This window comes from Heptranchias perlo, chromosome 4 (genome assembly GCF_035084215.1).
Source record: "Heptranchias perlo isolate sHepPer1 chromosome 4, sHepPer1.hap1, whole genome shotgun sequence".
Taxonomy (NCBI): Eukaryota; Metazoa; Chordata; class Chondrichthyes; order Hexanchiformes; family Hexanchidae; genus Heptranchias; species Heptranchias perlo.
The window spans coordinates 120,439,486-120,456,152 of NC_090328.1; the positions used below are offsets into that span (position 1 = coordinate 120,439,486).

The window sequence follows — 16,667 nt, forward strand, 5'->3', positions numbered from 1 at the left end:
TGACTACATGCAGGAATGAGTTTGAACAGTTTAAATTGTTCCATTTCTGGGCCAGAGAGCTTGATTGGCATTGGATTAACAATTATCACATTGTTAAAAAGGTACTTACGCTGTTAATTACCAGACGTAACACTGCGGCGAGTTTAATGGGCAATTAATGTGCAAATCCAGCAAGTTCTTAAAAATAACGGGGAGGGCGAGGGCGAGATGCAGTTTGTGTGAAGCAAATGGTGGCGCGGCGTAAATCAACCAGCAAGTTCTGGAAATTCGCAACTCACAGCGTATCTCTTTATCCCCTGAATTTGCTGGCTGATTTGTGCATTAATAACGGCGTGCGTCGTTAACACACCGTTATATTTCCAGCAAGATCCGGCCCATTTTGTTACATTTTTTTTAAACTTACAATCCAAGGACAGAAACTGGAGGAGCTAAAACTGATCGAGTCTCAGGGAAGTAACTTAAGATGCACATTGCCCCTGTCAGTACTACATAAGAACATAAGAAATAGGAGCAGGAGTAGACCATACGGCCCCTTGAGCCTGCTCCGCCATTCAATAGATCATGGCAGATCTTCGACCTCAACTCCACTTTCCTGCCCGATCCCCATATCCTTTGATTCCCCTATGGTCCAAAAATCTATCGATCTTAGCCTTGAATATACTCAACGATTCAGCATCCACAGCCCTCTGGGGGGGGAGAATTCCAAAGATTCACAACTCTTTGAGTGAAGAAATTCCTCCTCATCTCAGTCTTAAATGGCCGACCCCTTATCCTGAGACTATGCCCCCTAGTTCCAGACTGTCCAGCCAGGGGGACCAATCTCTCCGCATCTACACCGTCAAGCCCCTTCATAATCTTATGTTTCAATGAGATCACCTCTCATTCTTCTGAACTCCAGAGAGTATAGGCCCATTCTACTCAACCTCTCATAGGACAACCCTCTCAGCCCAGGAATTAATCTAGTGAACCTCCTCTCAGGTAAGTATATCCTTCCTTAGATAAGGAGACTCAAACTGTACACCGTATTCCAGGTGAGGTCTTACCTAAACCGACTACAATTGTAGTACCTTACTCTTGTCCTCCAACCCCCTTGCAATAAAGGTCAACACGCCATTTGCTTTCCTAATTGCCTGCTCTACCTGCATGTTAGCTTTTTGTGTTTCTTGTACGAGGACACCCAAGTCTCTGGACACCAACATTAATAGTTTCTCACCATTTAAAAAATATTCTATTTTTCTATTCTTCCTACCAAAGTGACTAACCTCACATTTCCCCACATTATGCTTCATCTGCCACCTTCTTGCCCACTCACTTAACCTGTCTCTATCCCTTTGCAGACTCTTTGTGTCCTCCTCACAGCTTACTTTCCCATTTCACTTTGTATCGTCAGCAAACTTGGATACATTACACTCGGTCCCTTCGTCCAAGTCATTAATATAGATTGTAAATAGCTGAGGCCCAAGCACTGATCCTTGCAGCACTCCACACGTTACAGCCTGCCAACCTGAAAATGAGCCGTTTACCCCTACTCTCTGTTTTCTGTCCGTTAACCAATCCTCTATCCATGCTAATATGTTACCCCCAACCCCATGAGCCCTACCTTGCATAACAACCTTTTATGTGGCGCCTTATCGAATGCCTTTTGAAAATCCAAATATACTACATCCACTGGTTCCCCTTTATCTATCTTGCTCGTTACATTCTCAAAAAACTCTAATAAATTTGTCAAACACGATTTCCCTTTCATAAAACCATGTTGACTCTGCCTAATCATATTATGATTTTCTAAGTGCCCTGTTACCACTTCCTTAATAATGGATTCCAGCATTTTCCCGACGACTGATGTCAGGCTAACCGGCCTGTAGTTCCCTGTTTTCTCTCTCCCTCTGTTATTGAATAGTGGGGTCACATTTGCTACCTTCTAATCCGCTAGGACCGTTCTAGAATCTAGGGAATTTTGGAAGATCATAACCAAAGCATCCACGATCTCTGCAGCCACCTCTTTTCGAACCCTCTGATGTAGGCCATCAGGTCCAGGGGATTTATCAGCTTTTAGTCCCATTAGTTTTTCAAGTACATTTTCTCTATTGATATTAATTACTTTAAATTCCTTACTCTCATTAGCCCCTTGGTTCCCCACTATTTCTGGTATGCTTTTTGTGTCTTCTACTGTGAAGACAGATACAAAATACTTGTTTACTGCATGTGCCATTTCCTGATTTCCCCATTATAATTTCTCCTGCGTCAGCCTCTAGGGGGCCAATGTTTTTACTTTTGCTACTCTCTTCCTTTATACATACTTGTAGAAGCTCTTACAATCCGTTTTTATATTTCTTGCTAGTTTACTTTTATATTCTACTTTCTCCCTTTTTATCAATTTTTTGGTTGTCCTTTACTGGTTTCTAAAACTCTCCCAATCCTCATGCTTACTACTCTTCCTTGCAACATTTTAATCTAATACTATCCTTAACTTCTTTAGTTAGCCATGGGTAGGTCACTTTTCCCATGGAGCTTTTATTTCTCAATGGAATGTATATTTGTTGAGAATATTGAAATATTTCTTTAAATGTTTGACATTGCTTTTCAACCGTCACACCCTTTAATTTCATTTCCCAATCTACCTTAGCCAACTCACCCCTGATACCTATGTAATTGGCTTTATTTAAGACTCTAGTTTCGGAATTAAGCACGTCACTTTCAAACTCAATGTGAAATTCTATTATATTATGATCGCTCTTCCCCAGAGGATCCTTTACTGAGATTACTAATTAACCCTGTATCATTACACAATACAAGATCTAAAATTGCCTTGTTCCCTGGTTGGTTCCTTGACATAGTGCTCTAGAAAACAGTCTCAAATACATTCCATGAACTCATCCTCCAAACTACCTTTGAAAATTTGATTTGCCCAGTCTATATGAAGATTAAAGTCCCCCATGATGACTGCATTACCTTTGTTACAAGCTCCTATTATTTCATGATTAACACTCTGTCCAACAGCATAGCTACTATTAGGGGGCCTATAAACGACTCCCACCAGTGTTTTTGCCCCATGTTATTTCTTACTTCCACAAATACTGATTCTACTTCCTGATCTTCCGAGCCAAGATCCTTTCTCGCTACTGTCCTTATGTCACCCTTTATTATTAAGGCTAAAGCCCCTCCTTTTCCATTCTGCCTGTCTTTTCTAAACGTCATGTACCCCGGAACATTGAGTTCCCAATCTTGGTTCCCCCACTTGAATGGCCTCCTGTACCACGGTGCCGTGGTCAGTTTGCCCATCCTCCCTGCAGTCTTTGCTCTCATCCATACAGGTAGCAAGTACCTCGTATCTGTTGGTACACTCTGCTCTCCCTCTGCTCTTGGGCCTTCTGCTGCCGGCGCATTATTGCCTCCTGCTCTTGCTCTTCACGGAAACAAATTTTGCCTCCGTGAAGTCACCCATGCTCAGTATTTAAAGACAAATAGTTTATATAAGATGTACTCACTTTATTATACTCGATCAGTATTGCAGTTCTATGCCGCCTGCACCATTGTTCATTTAAGTACGTTGAAAAGCTGATGAGTTGAGAAGAGGTAAATGGGACTTTTCAAATGAGAAAACACAAGAAACTCTCACTTTGTACTCATGTATAGCGCGCGCGCACACACACACACACACACACACACACGTCACTATAGCTACAGTGCCATTAATACCGTGAATCAGGAGAACAGTGGTGCAGATATTTGCATAAACTTTTTACATGCACATAACTAAATATTGCAATGCAATTTGCATTAACTTGGAAACTTGTATGCAAAATTAAATTTGCTTATACAGATTTGCATACGACCAAGCAAAGGAGCATCAAAATGGAGGATAATGTGGTGCTTTGTAAAAAGAAGTACACGTCAGATTTACAGGAAAATGTATTTCTCGAAACTGAGGCTCCTAATTGGTTGTTGTCACACACACTCTCTCACCCACACTCACTTTCACTCTCGCACATTCACGCTCTTGATTCCTGTTGTTGACAATGTTTCTGGCAAAGCATTTGAGTGGAATTTGTGCCCAGTTCTGAGCAGCTTGGGCAAAGCCTTGGGTGTAGGTTCCACTCCTGGCACAACAGATGTTGCATGGCACAAGGAGAAAATAACTTGCTAAGAAGATAAATGGTGGGGGAAGAGGGACATTACATAGAATTCACTGCACAGAAACTGGCCACTCGGCCCAACTGGTCCGTGCTGGTGTTTTTGTTCCACGAGAGCCTCCTCCCTCCTTCCTTCATCTCACCCTATCAGCATATCCTTCTATTCCTTCCTCCCTCATGTTTTTCTGGTCATTACACAATGAATCAGAAAAGGCAGTGTGTTCTGGAAGATCAACAGAAATGGGAATTGTACAGAAATTAAAATCTGATCAGTTGTACCAGAGTCTACCAAGAGGAAAAGGAAAAGTTATCAGTAGCTATATACATGAGTATATCCTTTCTTAGGTAAAGAGACCAGAACTGCACGCAATACTCCAGGTGTGGTCTCACCAAGGCCCTGTATAACTGCAGTAAGACATCCTTGATCCTATATTCAAGTTCTCTTGCAATGAAGGCCAACATACCATTTGCCTTCCTAACTGCTTGCTGCACCTGCATGTTTGCTTTCTGTGACTGGTGTACAAGGACACCCAGGTCCCTTTGTACATCAACATTCCCCAATCTATCACCATTTAAATAATACTCTGCCTTTCTGTTTTTCCTTCTGAAGTGGATAACTTCACATTTATCCACATTATACTGCAGCTGCCATGTTTTTGCCCACTCACTCAACTTATCTAAATCGCCTTGAAGCCTCTTTGCATCTTCCTCACAACTCACGATCCCATCTAGTTTTGTGTCGTCAGCAAACTTAGAAATATTACATTTGGTTCCCTAATCCAAATCATTGACATATATTGTGAATAGCTGGGGTCCAAGCACTGATCCCTGCTGTACCCCACTAGTCACTGCCTGCCACCCCGAAAAAGACCCATTTATTCCTACTCTCTGTTTCCTGTCTGTTAACCAATTTTCAATCCATGCCTGAAAATTACCACCAATCCTATGTGCTTTAATTTTGCACACTAACCTCTTATGTGGGACTTTATCAAAGGCCTCCTGAAAATCCAAATAAACCACATCCACTGGTTCTCCCTTATCTATTCTAGCAGTTACAGCCTCAAAAAAACTCCAGTAGGTTTGTCAAACATGATTTCCCTTTCATAAATCCATGTTGACTTTGTCTAATCCCATTGATATTTTCTAAGTGTCCTGTTATCACATCCTTTATAATAGACTCTAGCATTTTCCCTACTACTGATGTTAGGCTAACCGGTCTGTAGTTCCCTGTTTTCTCTCCCTCCTTTTTTAAATAGTAGGGCTACATTTGCCATCCTCCACTGTTCCATAATCTATAGAATTTTGGAAGATGACAACTAATGCATCCACTATTTCAATGGCTACCTCTTTTAGTACTCTGTCCTTCCTAAATATTGAATCCCCCTGGATATTCAGCTCCCAGCCTTGGTCACCCTGCAGCCATGTCTCTGTAATTGCATATCATATCCGTTTACATCTATTTGCGCAGTTAATTCATCCACCTTATTACAAATGCTTCGTGCGTTCAGATATAGGGCCTTTAGATTCGTCTTTTTAATATTTTTAGACATCTTAACATTTTTTTTGTACTATGACTCCACCCACTTATGAGTCAGGGTTTTCCAGCAGCAATCGGGTAAGCATGGAACATGGAAGGTCAGTTTTGATCTCTCTGTCGATGCAATGGGACAAAATTAGGTCAAGGGTCACTGGGCCATGTCCTGGTCATATCCCAGTAACCAGCTGAAGAGGAGCCACAAGGTGAAGACCTGGGCAGCTTGTTGTCCACTTGCCTCAGCCACAGGTGGTACCTGATGTGAGAGAGAAATTAAGGGTGAATTGTGGCAATAACAGTGCCCTCAAACAAAAAATATTTCTTTTTACATGCTGTCGAAAACTTAATTACCTATTATATACAATGCATTAACTCCAAACACTTATTTTCAGACAAGTAAGAATTTATTAAAAGAAGCTTGTATACAAGGGAAGCATATTCTGCACAATGGGCAGAATAACCTCTTCACTGAACAGAGGAAACAGTTAACTTTTATACAGTTAATTCAGTTATGCGCACCTGTCGTAGAATATGGGCGTACACTTACATTCTTTATTGGTTCAAGTGGTTAGTCAATCAAAATAGGGAACCCACCCTCTGGTTCCTCATGACTGCCTCGTGATTTTTGAACACAGGCCTGGGAAAGTGCCTTTCCCCTAAGAAACTGTCTTTATTATCAGTTCTGCACTCAGTCTCCAGGCTATATGGTCATTCATTTCTGTTAGTCAGACAGTTATCTCATAAGCAGACAATAGCTCTTCTGTGTGTCTTTGGTGAGAACTAAAACATACGTTCTTTCTATTATATTTAGCTGGTCAGCTAATATGGTCAACTTATCCATCATGCTTTTCAGCTTTATGGTTTAGGTGTATTAGAAAGTTAATTTGGTCAGGCATTTCTTTATGGATTTCCACAACGCCCTTGGCCTCAACTCAAGCTGTCTCCTCGGCTTGCATATGGCTCAATCCTGAGCTCGGCCTCTTCCACGTCCAATCTGTTACCAAAATCACTTTCTTTCACCTCCTGAAACATCACCTTTCTCTGCCTCTCTTATAAGAACATAAGAAATAGGAGCAGGAGTCGGCCATACGGCCCCTCGAGCCTGCTCCGCCATTCAATAAGATCAAGACTGATCTTCAACCTCAACTCCACTCTTCCGCCCCATCCCTATATCCCTTGATTCCCTTAAAGTCCAAAAACCTGTCATTCTCAGTCTTGCATGTACTCAACGACTGAGCATCCACAGCCCTTTTGGGGTAGAGAATTCCAAAGATTCACAGCCCTCCGAGTGAAGAAATTGTTCCTCTCCTGCTAAAATCCCAATACGAACCTTTAGCACACCTCAAGGGTAGATTTCTCCAACCCTTCCCTCGCCAGCCTTCCTGCATCCAAAACTCTGCTGCCCGTATCCTAACTTGCACCAAGTCCCGTTCACCCATCACCCCTGTGCTCACTGAACTACATTGGCTCCCGGTCCAGGACCGCCTCGAATTTAAAATTGTCATCCTGGTTTTTAAATCCCTCCATGGCCTCGCCCCTCCCTATCTCTGTAACCTCCTCCAGCCCAACAACCCTCCGAGATCTCTGCGCTCCACCAATTCTGGCCTCTTGCACATCGCTGATTTCCTTCGCCCCTCCATTGGCTTCCATGCCATCAACTGTCCAAGCCCTAAGCTCTGGAATTCCCTCCCGAAACCTCTCCGCCTCGCTTACCTCTCTCTCCTTAAGATGCTTCTTAAAACCTGCCTCTTTGACCAAGCTCTTGGTCACCTGTCCTGATGTCTCCTCCTTTGGCTCGCTGTCAATTGTTGTCTGATGATGCTCCCGTGAAGTTAAAGGCGCTACGTGAATGCACATCATTGTTGTTTAAACTGCAGATCATCCAGAATGCTGCAGCCCACGTTTTCACCCATACTAAGGCCCTCCTTCCTGTCATTGCCAAACATCACTGGTTCCCCACGTCTCAGAGAATCAACGTTTAAGATCATTGATCTCACTTTCAAGTGTCTCCGTGGCCTCTTCCCTCTGTCACTCTGCAGTTTTCTCTAGCTGTGTCGCTGCCCTCACCTCTGACATTGCCTGCTTCTCATTCCTTGCTCCACTATTGGCAGCCACTATGCCCAAACAATTTTCCCCTCCGTGAAGTCATCCGCACTCGATATTTAAAGACAAATAGTTAATGCAAGATGTACTCACTTTATCATACTAGATCAGTATTGCAGTTCTATGCCGTCTGCAACTTTGTTCATTTAAGCACATTGGATTGGGGAGAGCTAAATGGGACTTTTCAAACGGGAAAACACAAGAAACCCCAACTTTGTACTGGTGTGATTAATATATTCTATTGCGTATGTAGGATGAGGTTGAGCGTAGCTGCGGGACTCACTCTTACAACACCGCTCCTGCAAGTAAGTCCTTGGATAACAAACGTTCAAAGACGTTTGCAGGAGATACTCGGAAACCTTAAACAACGACACCACAAGCTGGGAAGATGGCGCTAACAACAACAACTTGCAATTATATTGCACCTTTAACGTCGTAACACATCCCAAGGCACTTCACAGGAGGGTTATCAGATAAAATTTTGTACCAAGCCACGTAAGGAGATATTAGGACAGGTGACCAAAGGCTCAGTCGAAGAGGTAGGTTTTAAGGAGCGTCGTAAAGGAGGAGAGAGAGGTGGTGAGGTTTAGGGAGGGAATTCCAGAGCCCAGGGTCTCGTACTTTGGAGAGGAAAGGGACTTGGGGCAATGGTTTGCGAGGACAGAGAGGTTAAGGATGGGTTTTTTTAAGAAGGGGATGATGACGGCAGATTTGAAGGAGGGGGGGGTCAGTACTCGAGAGGGAACCGTTAACAATATTAGCCGATGGGGGCCACAGGCCACTCTAGATGCACTGCATCAGGGAGCCAATGAGGCTAAAGAGAGATTGGCTGAGAGACAGGAAAGAGAAGAGAGCAAAGAGGAAAGAGCATCAGATCTTGAGTTAATTTTGTGCGAGAATCATCACCTGACCCTGTGATTTACACCTGCACGTCTGTCAGGAGGATTGTCCCTTGAGAATTAGCCTCTTCAGCCACTAATCTAATCTAACCTCATCTAATTTTCTATTGAACCCATTCGACTTGTCAGTTTCAGTGGCTTTCCCTGGCAATGTTCCCACCTCTATTTTTGACACAGGTTCCCCGTCACTTTCTTTCTTACTCCTAACTCCCTTATTTTTAAGTTTGGCCGTAGCGAGCAACTTGCCCGGACAGATTTTAAGTTAGATAAAAGGACAAACCAACTGACAGTAAAAGACGTGCTTTTTATTCATTCTTGGGATGTGGGCGTCGCTGGCAAGGCAGCTATTTATTTCCCATCCCTCATTGCCCCTTGAGAAGGTGGTGGTGAGCCGCCTTCTTGAACCGCTGCAGTCCGTGTGGTGAAGGTTCTCCCACAGTGCTGTTCGGAAGGGAGTTCAGGATTTTGACCCAGTGACGATGAAGGAACGGCGATATATTTCCAAGTCGGGATGGTGTGTGACTCGGAGGGAAATTTGGAGGTTCCCACACGCCTGCTGCCCTTGACCACCTAGGTGATGGAGGTCACTGGTTTTAGTTTGATTCCTCATCATAAATCACCACTTGACTATGTACTGAGCGATCAAGCGGTAACTGAACGAGCACCCCTACAGGAATGCTGTTCGTAACATTGGATGTAGGGGGTTTGTCCACGTTGATGTCTAGAAATCCCCCTGCGATCTCCTAGCATTAAAAATGGGCTCCTCCTCCTTGAAGATGCTGTTTCTTTAGCACCCCAAAAAAAAAACCCTCATCCTGTCCCCTTCAAGTACATGTTTTCCTGTTAAGAAAGCTTAGTCAGCCCACTCCAAATTTCACAAAAGCATTTGAAATGCTCTTTGGACGCAGAGCCTCTTATTGTTGCAGCGGCTGCAAGGCAAATCTTTACTGACCTCTGGTGATTGAATGCAAATTGTTACTGCATCTCCAAATTCATAACATCTGTGCACAATTGGCTATTTGAGCGGACTGCTTGCTTCAGTTTAGAGAATTGCCATTCCATTGCGGTCACCGGAGAACCCAGTGCTCAGGGATTACTTGAGGGTTTATGCTTCCCTGTCCCCTCTAAGGTCTCTATATTTAATAGTTTAAAGGTTGGATGATCAGGTTGGTTTTTGGCCTACTTTGAAGTGCTTATGATCTCCGCCTCCAAGCCCTCCCAAGTGACCTTCAGACTTGCTAGTCCTTCAGACCAGGCATATTGGACTTGTCTATAACTACAGTACTAATTCTGTTACTTTTGCATTCTGGGACTATTCCTACTTGTGTTTGTGTTCTCTTTTTTTTTTCTTATTAATCTCTTTTTTTCCTCTGACAACTTTTTTCTCTCTCTCCTTTTACTCTCTCTCTTCACCCCTTTGTCTCCCCCTTCTCTTTCTCTTTCCCCCTTTGTCTGTCTCTCTCTCTTTCTCTTTCTCCTTCTCCCATTTCAGCTCTGTCAGCCTGTTCCACCATTCTTTTAGGTCGTGGCTGATCTGTACCTCAGCTCCATTTACCCACTTTCTCGCCCTAACTCTTGATACCCTTACCTAACAAAAATCTGTCGAATGCAGTCTTGAAAATTTCATTTGGCCCCCAGCAATCCAGAGCCTTTTGAGGGAGCGGGTTCCCAATTCCCACTGCCCTTTACGTGAAAAAGTATTCACTGATTTCACTCCGGAGGAAATCAATTTTCTGTCTACCCTATTGAATTCCTTTATCATTTTACACACCTCGATTAGAATACCCTTCAACCTTCTAAACTCGAGGGAATACAAGCCAAGCTTATACAACCTGCCCTCTTAATTTAACCCTTTTAGTCCAGGCATCATTCTGGTGAATCTGCGCTGCACCTCCTTTCCAAGGGCCAATATATTCTTCCCGGTGCCCAAAACTGTACACAGTACCTCCAGAGGGGGTCTGGCCAAGGCTCTGTGCGACTGTAGCAATCTGGGGAGTACATATATCTGTAAACCTTTTTGGGAGCAAAGCAGCAACTGGGGAAGAGGGCTATCTCTCGTACTCTGGCAGAGCTGCTCTCTGCTACATGCCCGGCTTTTTTGTTGCCGGAGCTGGGATTTAGCCGTTGCTCCCAAAATCAAAGGAAGCAAAGGAGAGGCATTGGAAGGCAGCCTTATTGCAGCTTCCATAACAAAAGGTCAGTGCCTCTGTTAAAACTGTGGACCCATTATAAATTCTGAGAGATTGTAGGTTGGGTTCCAGGAAATCGCGGAGCCCATGCGAGAAGATGGATTCTGGAGGGGATGAAGCAGCAAACTCCTTTGATGATGACCATCCTTTTCTCCAGTCCAAAACCGGGTGGGACTTTTATGTATTAAAAAAAAGTCAATGTTTGCATGAAATGGGTCCATTTTCTATTTGCACTTGCATAGGTGGACTGTGAGACGCTCAAAACCACCATTTTGAAAAAAATGAACTTTTTCCGCTTTACTTATTCACTTTTACAATGACTGGGCGGCCCCTCCTGAAACTGTGCAAGACTCCTGGGAATGACAGGAGCGTCACGAGGCGCATATAGTCTGAGTGTGTGCAAACAAATCTACAAATATGAAGAATAATGTAGTACAATGCTCCCTCTAGTGGCCTGGGTCACAAAAACACCATATGAAATCTGCAAGGACCAAGTTTTCCAATTGATACATCAACAACATGTATTTATATAGCACCTTTAATGTAGTAAAAAGTCCCAAGGCGTTTCACAAGAGTGATTATCAAACAAAATTTGACACCGGGCCACCTAAGGAGATATTAAGACGTGACCAAACGCTTGGTCAAAGAGGTCGGTTTTAAGGAGCGTCTTAAAGGAGGAGAGAGAAGTAGAAAGGTTAAGGGAAGGAATTCCGGAGCTTAGGGTTTAGGCAGCTGAAGGTACGACCACCAGTGGTGCAATGATGAAAGTCGGGGATCCACAAGAGGCCAGAATTGGAGGAACGCGGAGATCTTGGAGGGCTGTAGGACTGGAGGTGGTTATAGAGATAGGGAGGGGTGAGGCCATGGAGGGATTTGAAAACAAGGATGATCATACTGTTTTGGAAATACGCCATTACATCTTGATTTTCATATTTTTGTTCCAAACCATTGGCCAATAACATAGCCAAATATTGTTTTTGACTTCACTGAGCTGAACTTCTGACCACATATTCACTCCATCACCAAGACCGCCTGTTTCCACCTCCATAACGTCGCCCGTCTCCACCCCTGCCTCAGCTCATCTGTTGCCGAAACCCTCATCCATCCCTTTGTTACCGCTAGACTTGACTAGTCCAATGCTCTCCTGGCCGGCCTCCCATCTTCCACCCTCCATAAACTCGAACTCATCCAAAACTCTGCTGCCCGTACTGTTCACCTATCACCCTGCTGACCTGCTCGCTGACCTACATTGGCTACCAGTCCAGCAACGTCTCGATTTTAAAATTCTCATCTTGTTTTCAATTCCCTCCATGGCCTTGCCCCTCCCTATCTCTGTAACCTCCTCCAGCCCTACTCTCTGCGCTCCTCCAATTCTGGCCTCTCGCGCGTTCCCGATTTTAATCGCTCCACCATTGGCGGCCGTGCCTTCAGCTGTCTTGGCCCTAAGCCCTGGAATTCCCTCCCTAAGCCTTTCCGCCTCTCTCCCGTGCACTCCTACTTTACGACACTCCTTAAAACCTACCACTTCCCCTGTCCTAATATCTCCTTATGTGGCTCGGTGTCAAATTTTGTCTGAACGCTGCTGTGTAGTGCCCTGGGATGTTTTGTTACGTTAAAGGTGCTGTATAAATGCAAGTTGTTCACTAAAATAGCAATTTCTGTTTCCCAGTCACTGAACCCACAACCAAAATGCTCAGTATTCTTATAATTGGCCAGTGAGGGCAGCACTTTCACAAAATGTCTGCCGTCATTCACAAAATGGTCGTCCGGACAAAATAAACAAGTGTGATGTGATTGTTTAGGACTTCAGACTCGTGATGGAACAAATGAATGGGCAGTTTTGAAACATGAGACTGCTGCATTCGGCTAATGAATATGTCTGAGGGTGTGCATTTACACTACAGTGGTTTCACTTTGCACTGATGCTGCAACTATAGTGTGAATGCAGCTTGAAAGTGGAGTCAGAGCCTGACCTGACACTTGAGGTGAGACTCCCTGGAGGAGGAGGCCTCACTGCCTTGCTTTAAATTTACAAGCTTAGTGCCGTGTAAACCCAAAAACTGCTTTGCATAGATGTTAAATTTGAAGGGTACGTTAATGTAAAACTTGAAGAAGCTGCTTGTTTTTCATTTCTCTGAATCTAATGTTTTAATTCTTTTACATTAGAGTGGTTAGAATGTGGAACTCACCACCACATGGAATAGTTGAGGTGAATAGCATCGATACGTTTAAGGGGAAGCTAGATGAGTACATGAGGAAGAAAGGTGGAGAAGGATATGCTGATAGGGTGAGACGAAGTAGGGAGGGAGGAGGCTCATGTGGAGCATAAACACCAGCACAGACCAGTTGGGCCGAATGGCCTGTCTCTGTGCTGTAAATACTGTGTAATACTGTGCTTTTGTATAAAAGTCAAATTGCCTTCAGTGTCTTTCTTTACATGACTTATTTTTTCCTTGATGAGGAAAGACATCAAAGTAGAAGATTGACTGAAGACAGGTTCCACCAAATGTTCTCTGCAAAGTTCCTCATAACTCTGATTTCCGCTTTGCTGGTGATCTTGTTGTTCGAGTTCACAGCTGTTGGACTTCATTGGCTGTGGAGCACTTTGGGACGTCCCAAGGACGTGAAAGACACTCTATAAATGCAAGCTTTTTTTCTTCCTTCTGTTGTCCTTGAAGTTTGACAGTTTGCTGCTGCTTTTCAAGGTCCAAGTTAACGACAGAAAAAATTAGCAATCCAGTCAGCATCATTTTTGGAACTCCTGGTGTTTGAAACAATGATCAATTACAGGCGTGACAGAAAGTAACCCATAATGAGGCAAGCGAAACAATAATACCCAGGGGCAGATGAACAAGCCCTGTGTTAATTAACTGCTGCCACCACAGATAAAGATATTTACTGTAATGACATGAGCCAATTATTGCTGAGGGTACTTGGAACTTAATTAAAAATAGTCACACCAAACTTGTTAAAAACATTTTATTAAATACATCATTGCAAAAACACTTCAACCCTTACTGATATGTGACATTTTTTTTTGTTGGCCAGTTGGAGAAAAGAACAGTTCCTCTTCATTTTTTCTACGATTATACCTATAGGAAGGAATATTTAAATGCGTACTCACTGATTATTTCTTGAAGTACAGTGGAAGGGGAATTTTAAAATTTAATTTGCTTTCTTTTTTTAATCAGTCAAGAGAGAAACCTTGATAGTGGAACTGACTGACTTTTAATTTAAAAAAATGTAATTTTGAAACCACTTTTAGTCTAAAAAGTAAAGTTTCTTGAATTTAAAAGTTTTCACTACTGATTGAAAGTGAAAACACGTTCAGTTTGTAACTTGGAGCCCCAATTCAGGAGAAACTTCTTTCCCCAGAGAGTGGTTAGAATGTGGGACTTGCTAACACAAGGAGTGGTTGAGGCGACAAGCTTAGATGCATTTAAAGGAAGTTAGATAAACACATGAGGGAGAAAGGAATGGAAGGTTATATGCTGATGGGGTGAGATGAAGTAGTGTGGGAGGAGATCGTGTGGAGCATAAATGCCGGCATAGACCAGTTGGGCCGAATGGCCTGTTTCTATGTTGTAAATTCTATGTAACCTTTGGTCAATCTTTTCTGAATCCTCTCCAATGCATCAAAGTCCCTCTGAAAGCTGGATGATCAGTAGTGCATTTAATAATCCAATTTATAGATCCAGTGATCTATAAACACTTGTTTTGATGTAACCAAGTGCCCTTAGTTTTGCATTGATTGGAAACTTCCAGTGAATAACCAGCAATCACACCCAAACACTTTCCCTTGGCTGCACTCCATTCGTCGTGTACATATTTTTTCCGATCCGCTTTACTTTAACTCTTCACCTGGATGTCCTTGGAATGCTGTCTTTGATATCTGTTAATTCACACTGAAGCTCCCCCAACTGATGGGCACCACATGACGCTCATTGTTTTGTAATGCCTGATTTAACAACTGTAACGTAAATGATCACTTTACCTTCAAATTGTTGCTTTTTTTCTTCAATTGCTGAGGTATTAGTTTGGTTCGACCTTCCTTCCGTGGATAGTTAATTGGTCCTCCTTATAAAGAGATAGTAGTGATCGTTGCCTCAATGGGAGTGGACTGGAAACATGATGAAAAATTCCAAGTTTACCTACATCGACATCCTTCTGCTTGATTGGTGCTGGTTTGTTTCAACGTTTATCTCCTTAATGTTTGTCCCACAAATTCATATGATTCGTAATTTTTGCGAAATTGAAAGATCCTAGGGAAGAGAGGATTTGTTTCTGGGGTATGATGGGGGTTATGGGAACCCAATTTGTAGAACGTTTTGTCCTCAAGTCTGTTTAGTAATCTAAAACGTTTGCTGTTGCGTTTCCTACATTACAACAGTGACTACACTTCAAAAATACTTCGTTGGCTGTAAAGCTCTTTGGGACATCCTGAGGTCGTGAAAGGCACTGTATAAATTGCAGTAAAAAAAAAGCATGGGCAGGATGCTCTGATTTGGCTCATGAATATTGTCTGTAGAAATAATTTTTTGTCAAAAAAAAGGGGGTAATTATTATTACTTTAAAAGCTGAGCTTTTGTATGTGTAAAACTTTTGACAGGCCAGCATGTTAGTTTAAATTAGATGATTTTGTTTTATTTTTGCGTCGTATGTCACTTCATTTCTCTCTTGTTTCAGGTCAAAGTTGTGTATTCCTTACTTGAAGAAGAGTAAAAACGGCCACATTCTGAACCTGAGTCCTCCGCTCAACATGAATCCGATCTGGTTCAAGAACCACTGTGGTGAGCAAGGGCAGCATTTATACCCTATTGCTGTATTCCTCGTGGAGAGGCTGGGGTTGTTCTCCTGAGAGCAGAGAAGGTTAAGGGGAGATTTAATAGAGGCGTTCAAAATTATGATGGGTTTTGATAGAGTAAATAAGGAGAAACTGTTTCCGGTGGCAGGAGGGTCGGTAACCAGAGGACACAGATTTGAAATAATTGGCAAAAAAAGCCACGGGAGACGGGAGGAGATGAGAAGAATTTTTTTTTTAACGCAGCGAGTGGTTATGATCTGGAATGCGCTGCCCGAAAGGGCGGTGGAAGCAGATTCAATAGTAACTTTTAAAAGGGAATTGGATAAAAACTTGAAGGGGAGAAAATTTGCAGGGCTGTGGGGAAAGAGCAGCGGGGAGTTCGACTAATTGGACAGCTCTTTCAAAGAGCAGGCACGATGGGCCGAATGGCCTCCTTCTATGCTGGTATGATTCTAAGAATCTTTAGTTGCATATAGAAATAATACTGGAGGAAGTTCTCAACAATGCTACAGACAGTTTGCTTATCTTCTGCCCCAAGTATATAGGGGCTGATTAAAGTGCAAATGATGTAAAGTTCTCTCTCACTCTCTCAGCATACACCATTGCTAAATATGGGATGTCGATGTGTGTCCTGGGTATGGCTGAGGAATTCAAAGGAGAAATTGCAGTTAACGCTTTATGGCCAAAAACTGGTAAGATTACTTTGATTTTGATTTTTTTTTTTCCCCCAGACAATGTATTATTTTCTGTACCCGGTGATAGTAGGCTATTTAGATGCTGTCTTTTTTTTAAGCTATTTTCTTCTTTTCCCCTCCTGGAGGTGTTGACTGGTTGCTGGGATAGAGTTCCATGGTGTGCCAGGTGCTGTCCAGTACCTCCCCTGAGTGCCCATTCTTCATCTACAATCTAGGAATATTGGCAGGCTGTTCAATTACAGGGGTTATCACAGTCGAGCCTGCTCCTGACCTGATCTGTTAGCCACACTTCCCACAGAGGCCACTGGAT

The 16,667-nt window shown here is 43.0% G+C and overlaps 1 protein-coding gene across 2 annotated transcripts in view; it reads left to right on the forward strand.

The window, feature by feature from the left end:
• hsdl2 (hydroxysteroid dehydrogenase like 2) overlaps positions 1 to 16,667 on the forward strand; it is a 108,451-nt gene that overhangs the window by 68,148 nt on the left and 23,636 nt on the right. For both annotated transcript variants that reach the window (XM_067983591.1, XM_067983592.1), the window contains exons 5-6: positions 15,545 to 15,648; positions 16,256 to 16,354. In XM_067983591.1, coding sequence (XP_067839692.1) covers positions 15,545 to 15,648; positions 16,256 to 16,354 — 203 coding nt within the window. The remainder of the gene's footprint in view (positions 1 to 15,544; positions 15,649 to 16,255; positions 16,355 to 16,667) is intronic.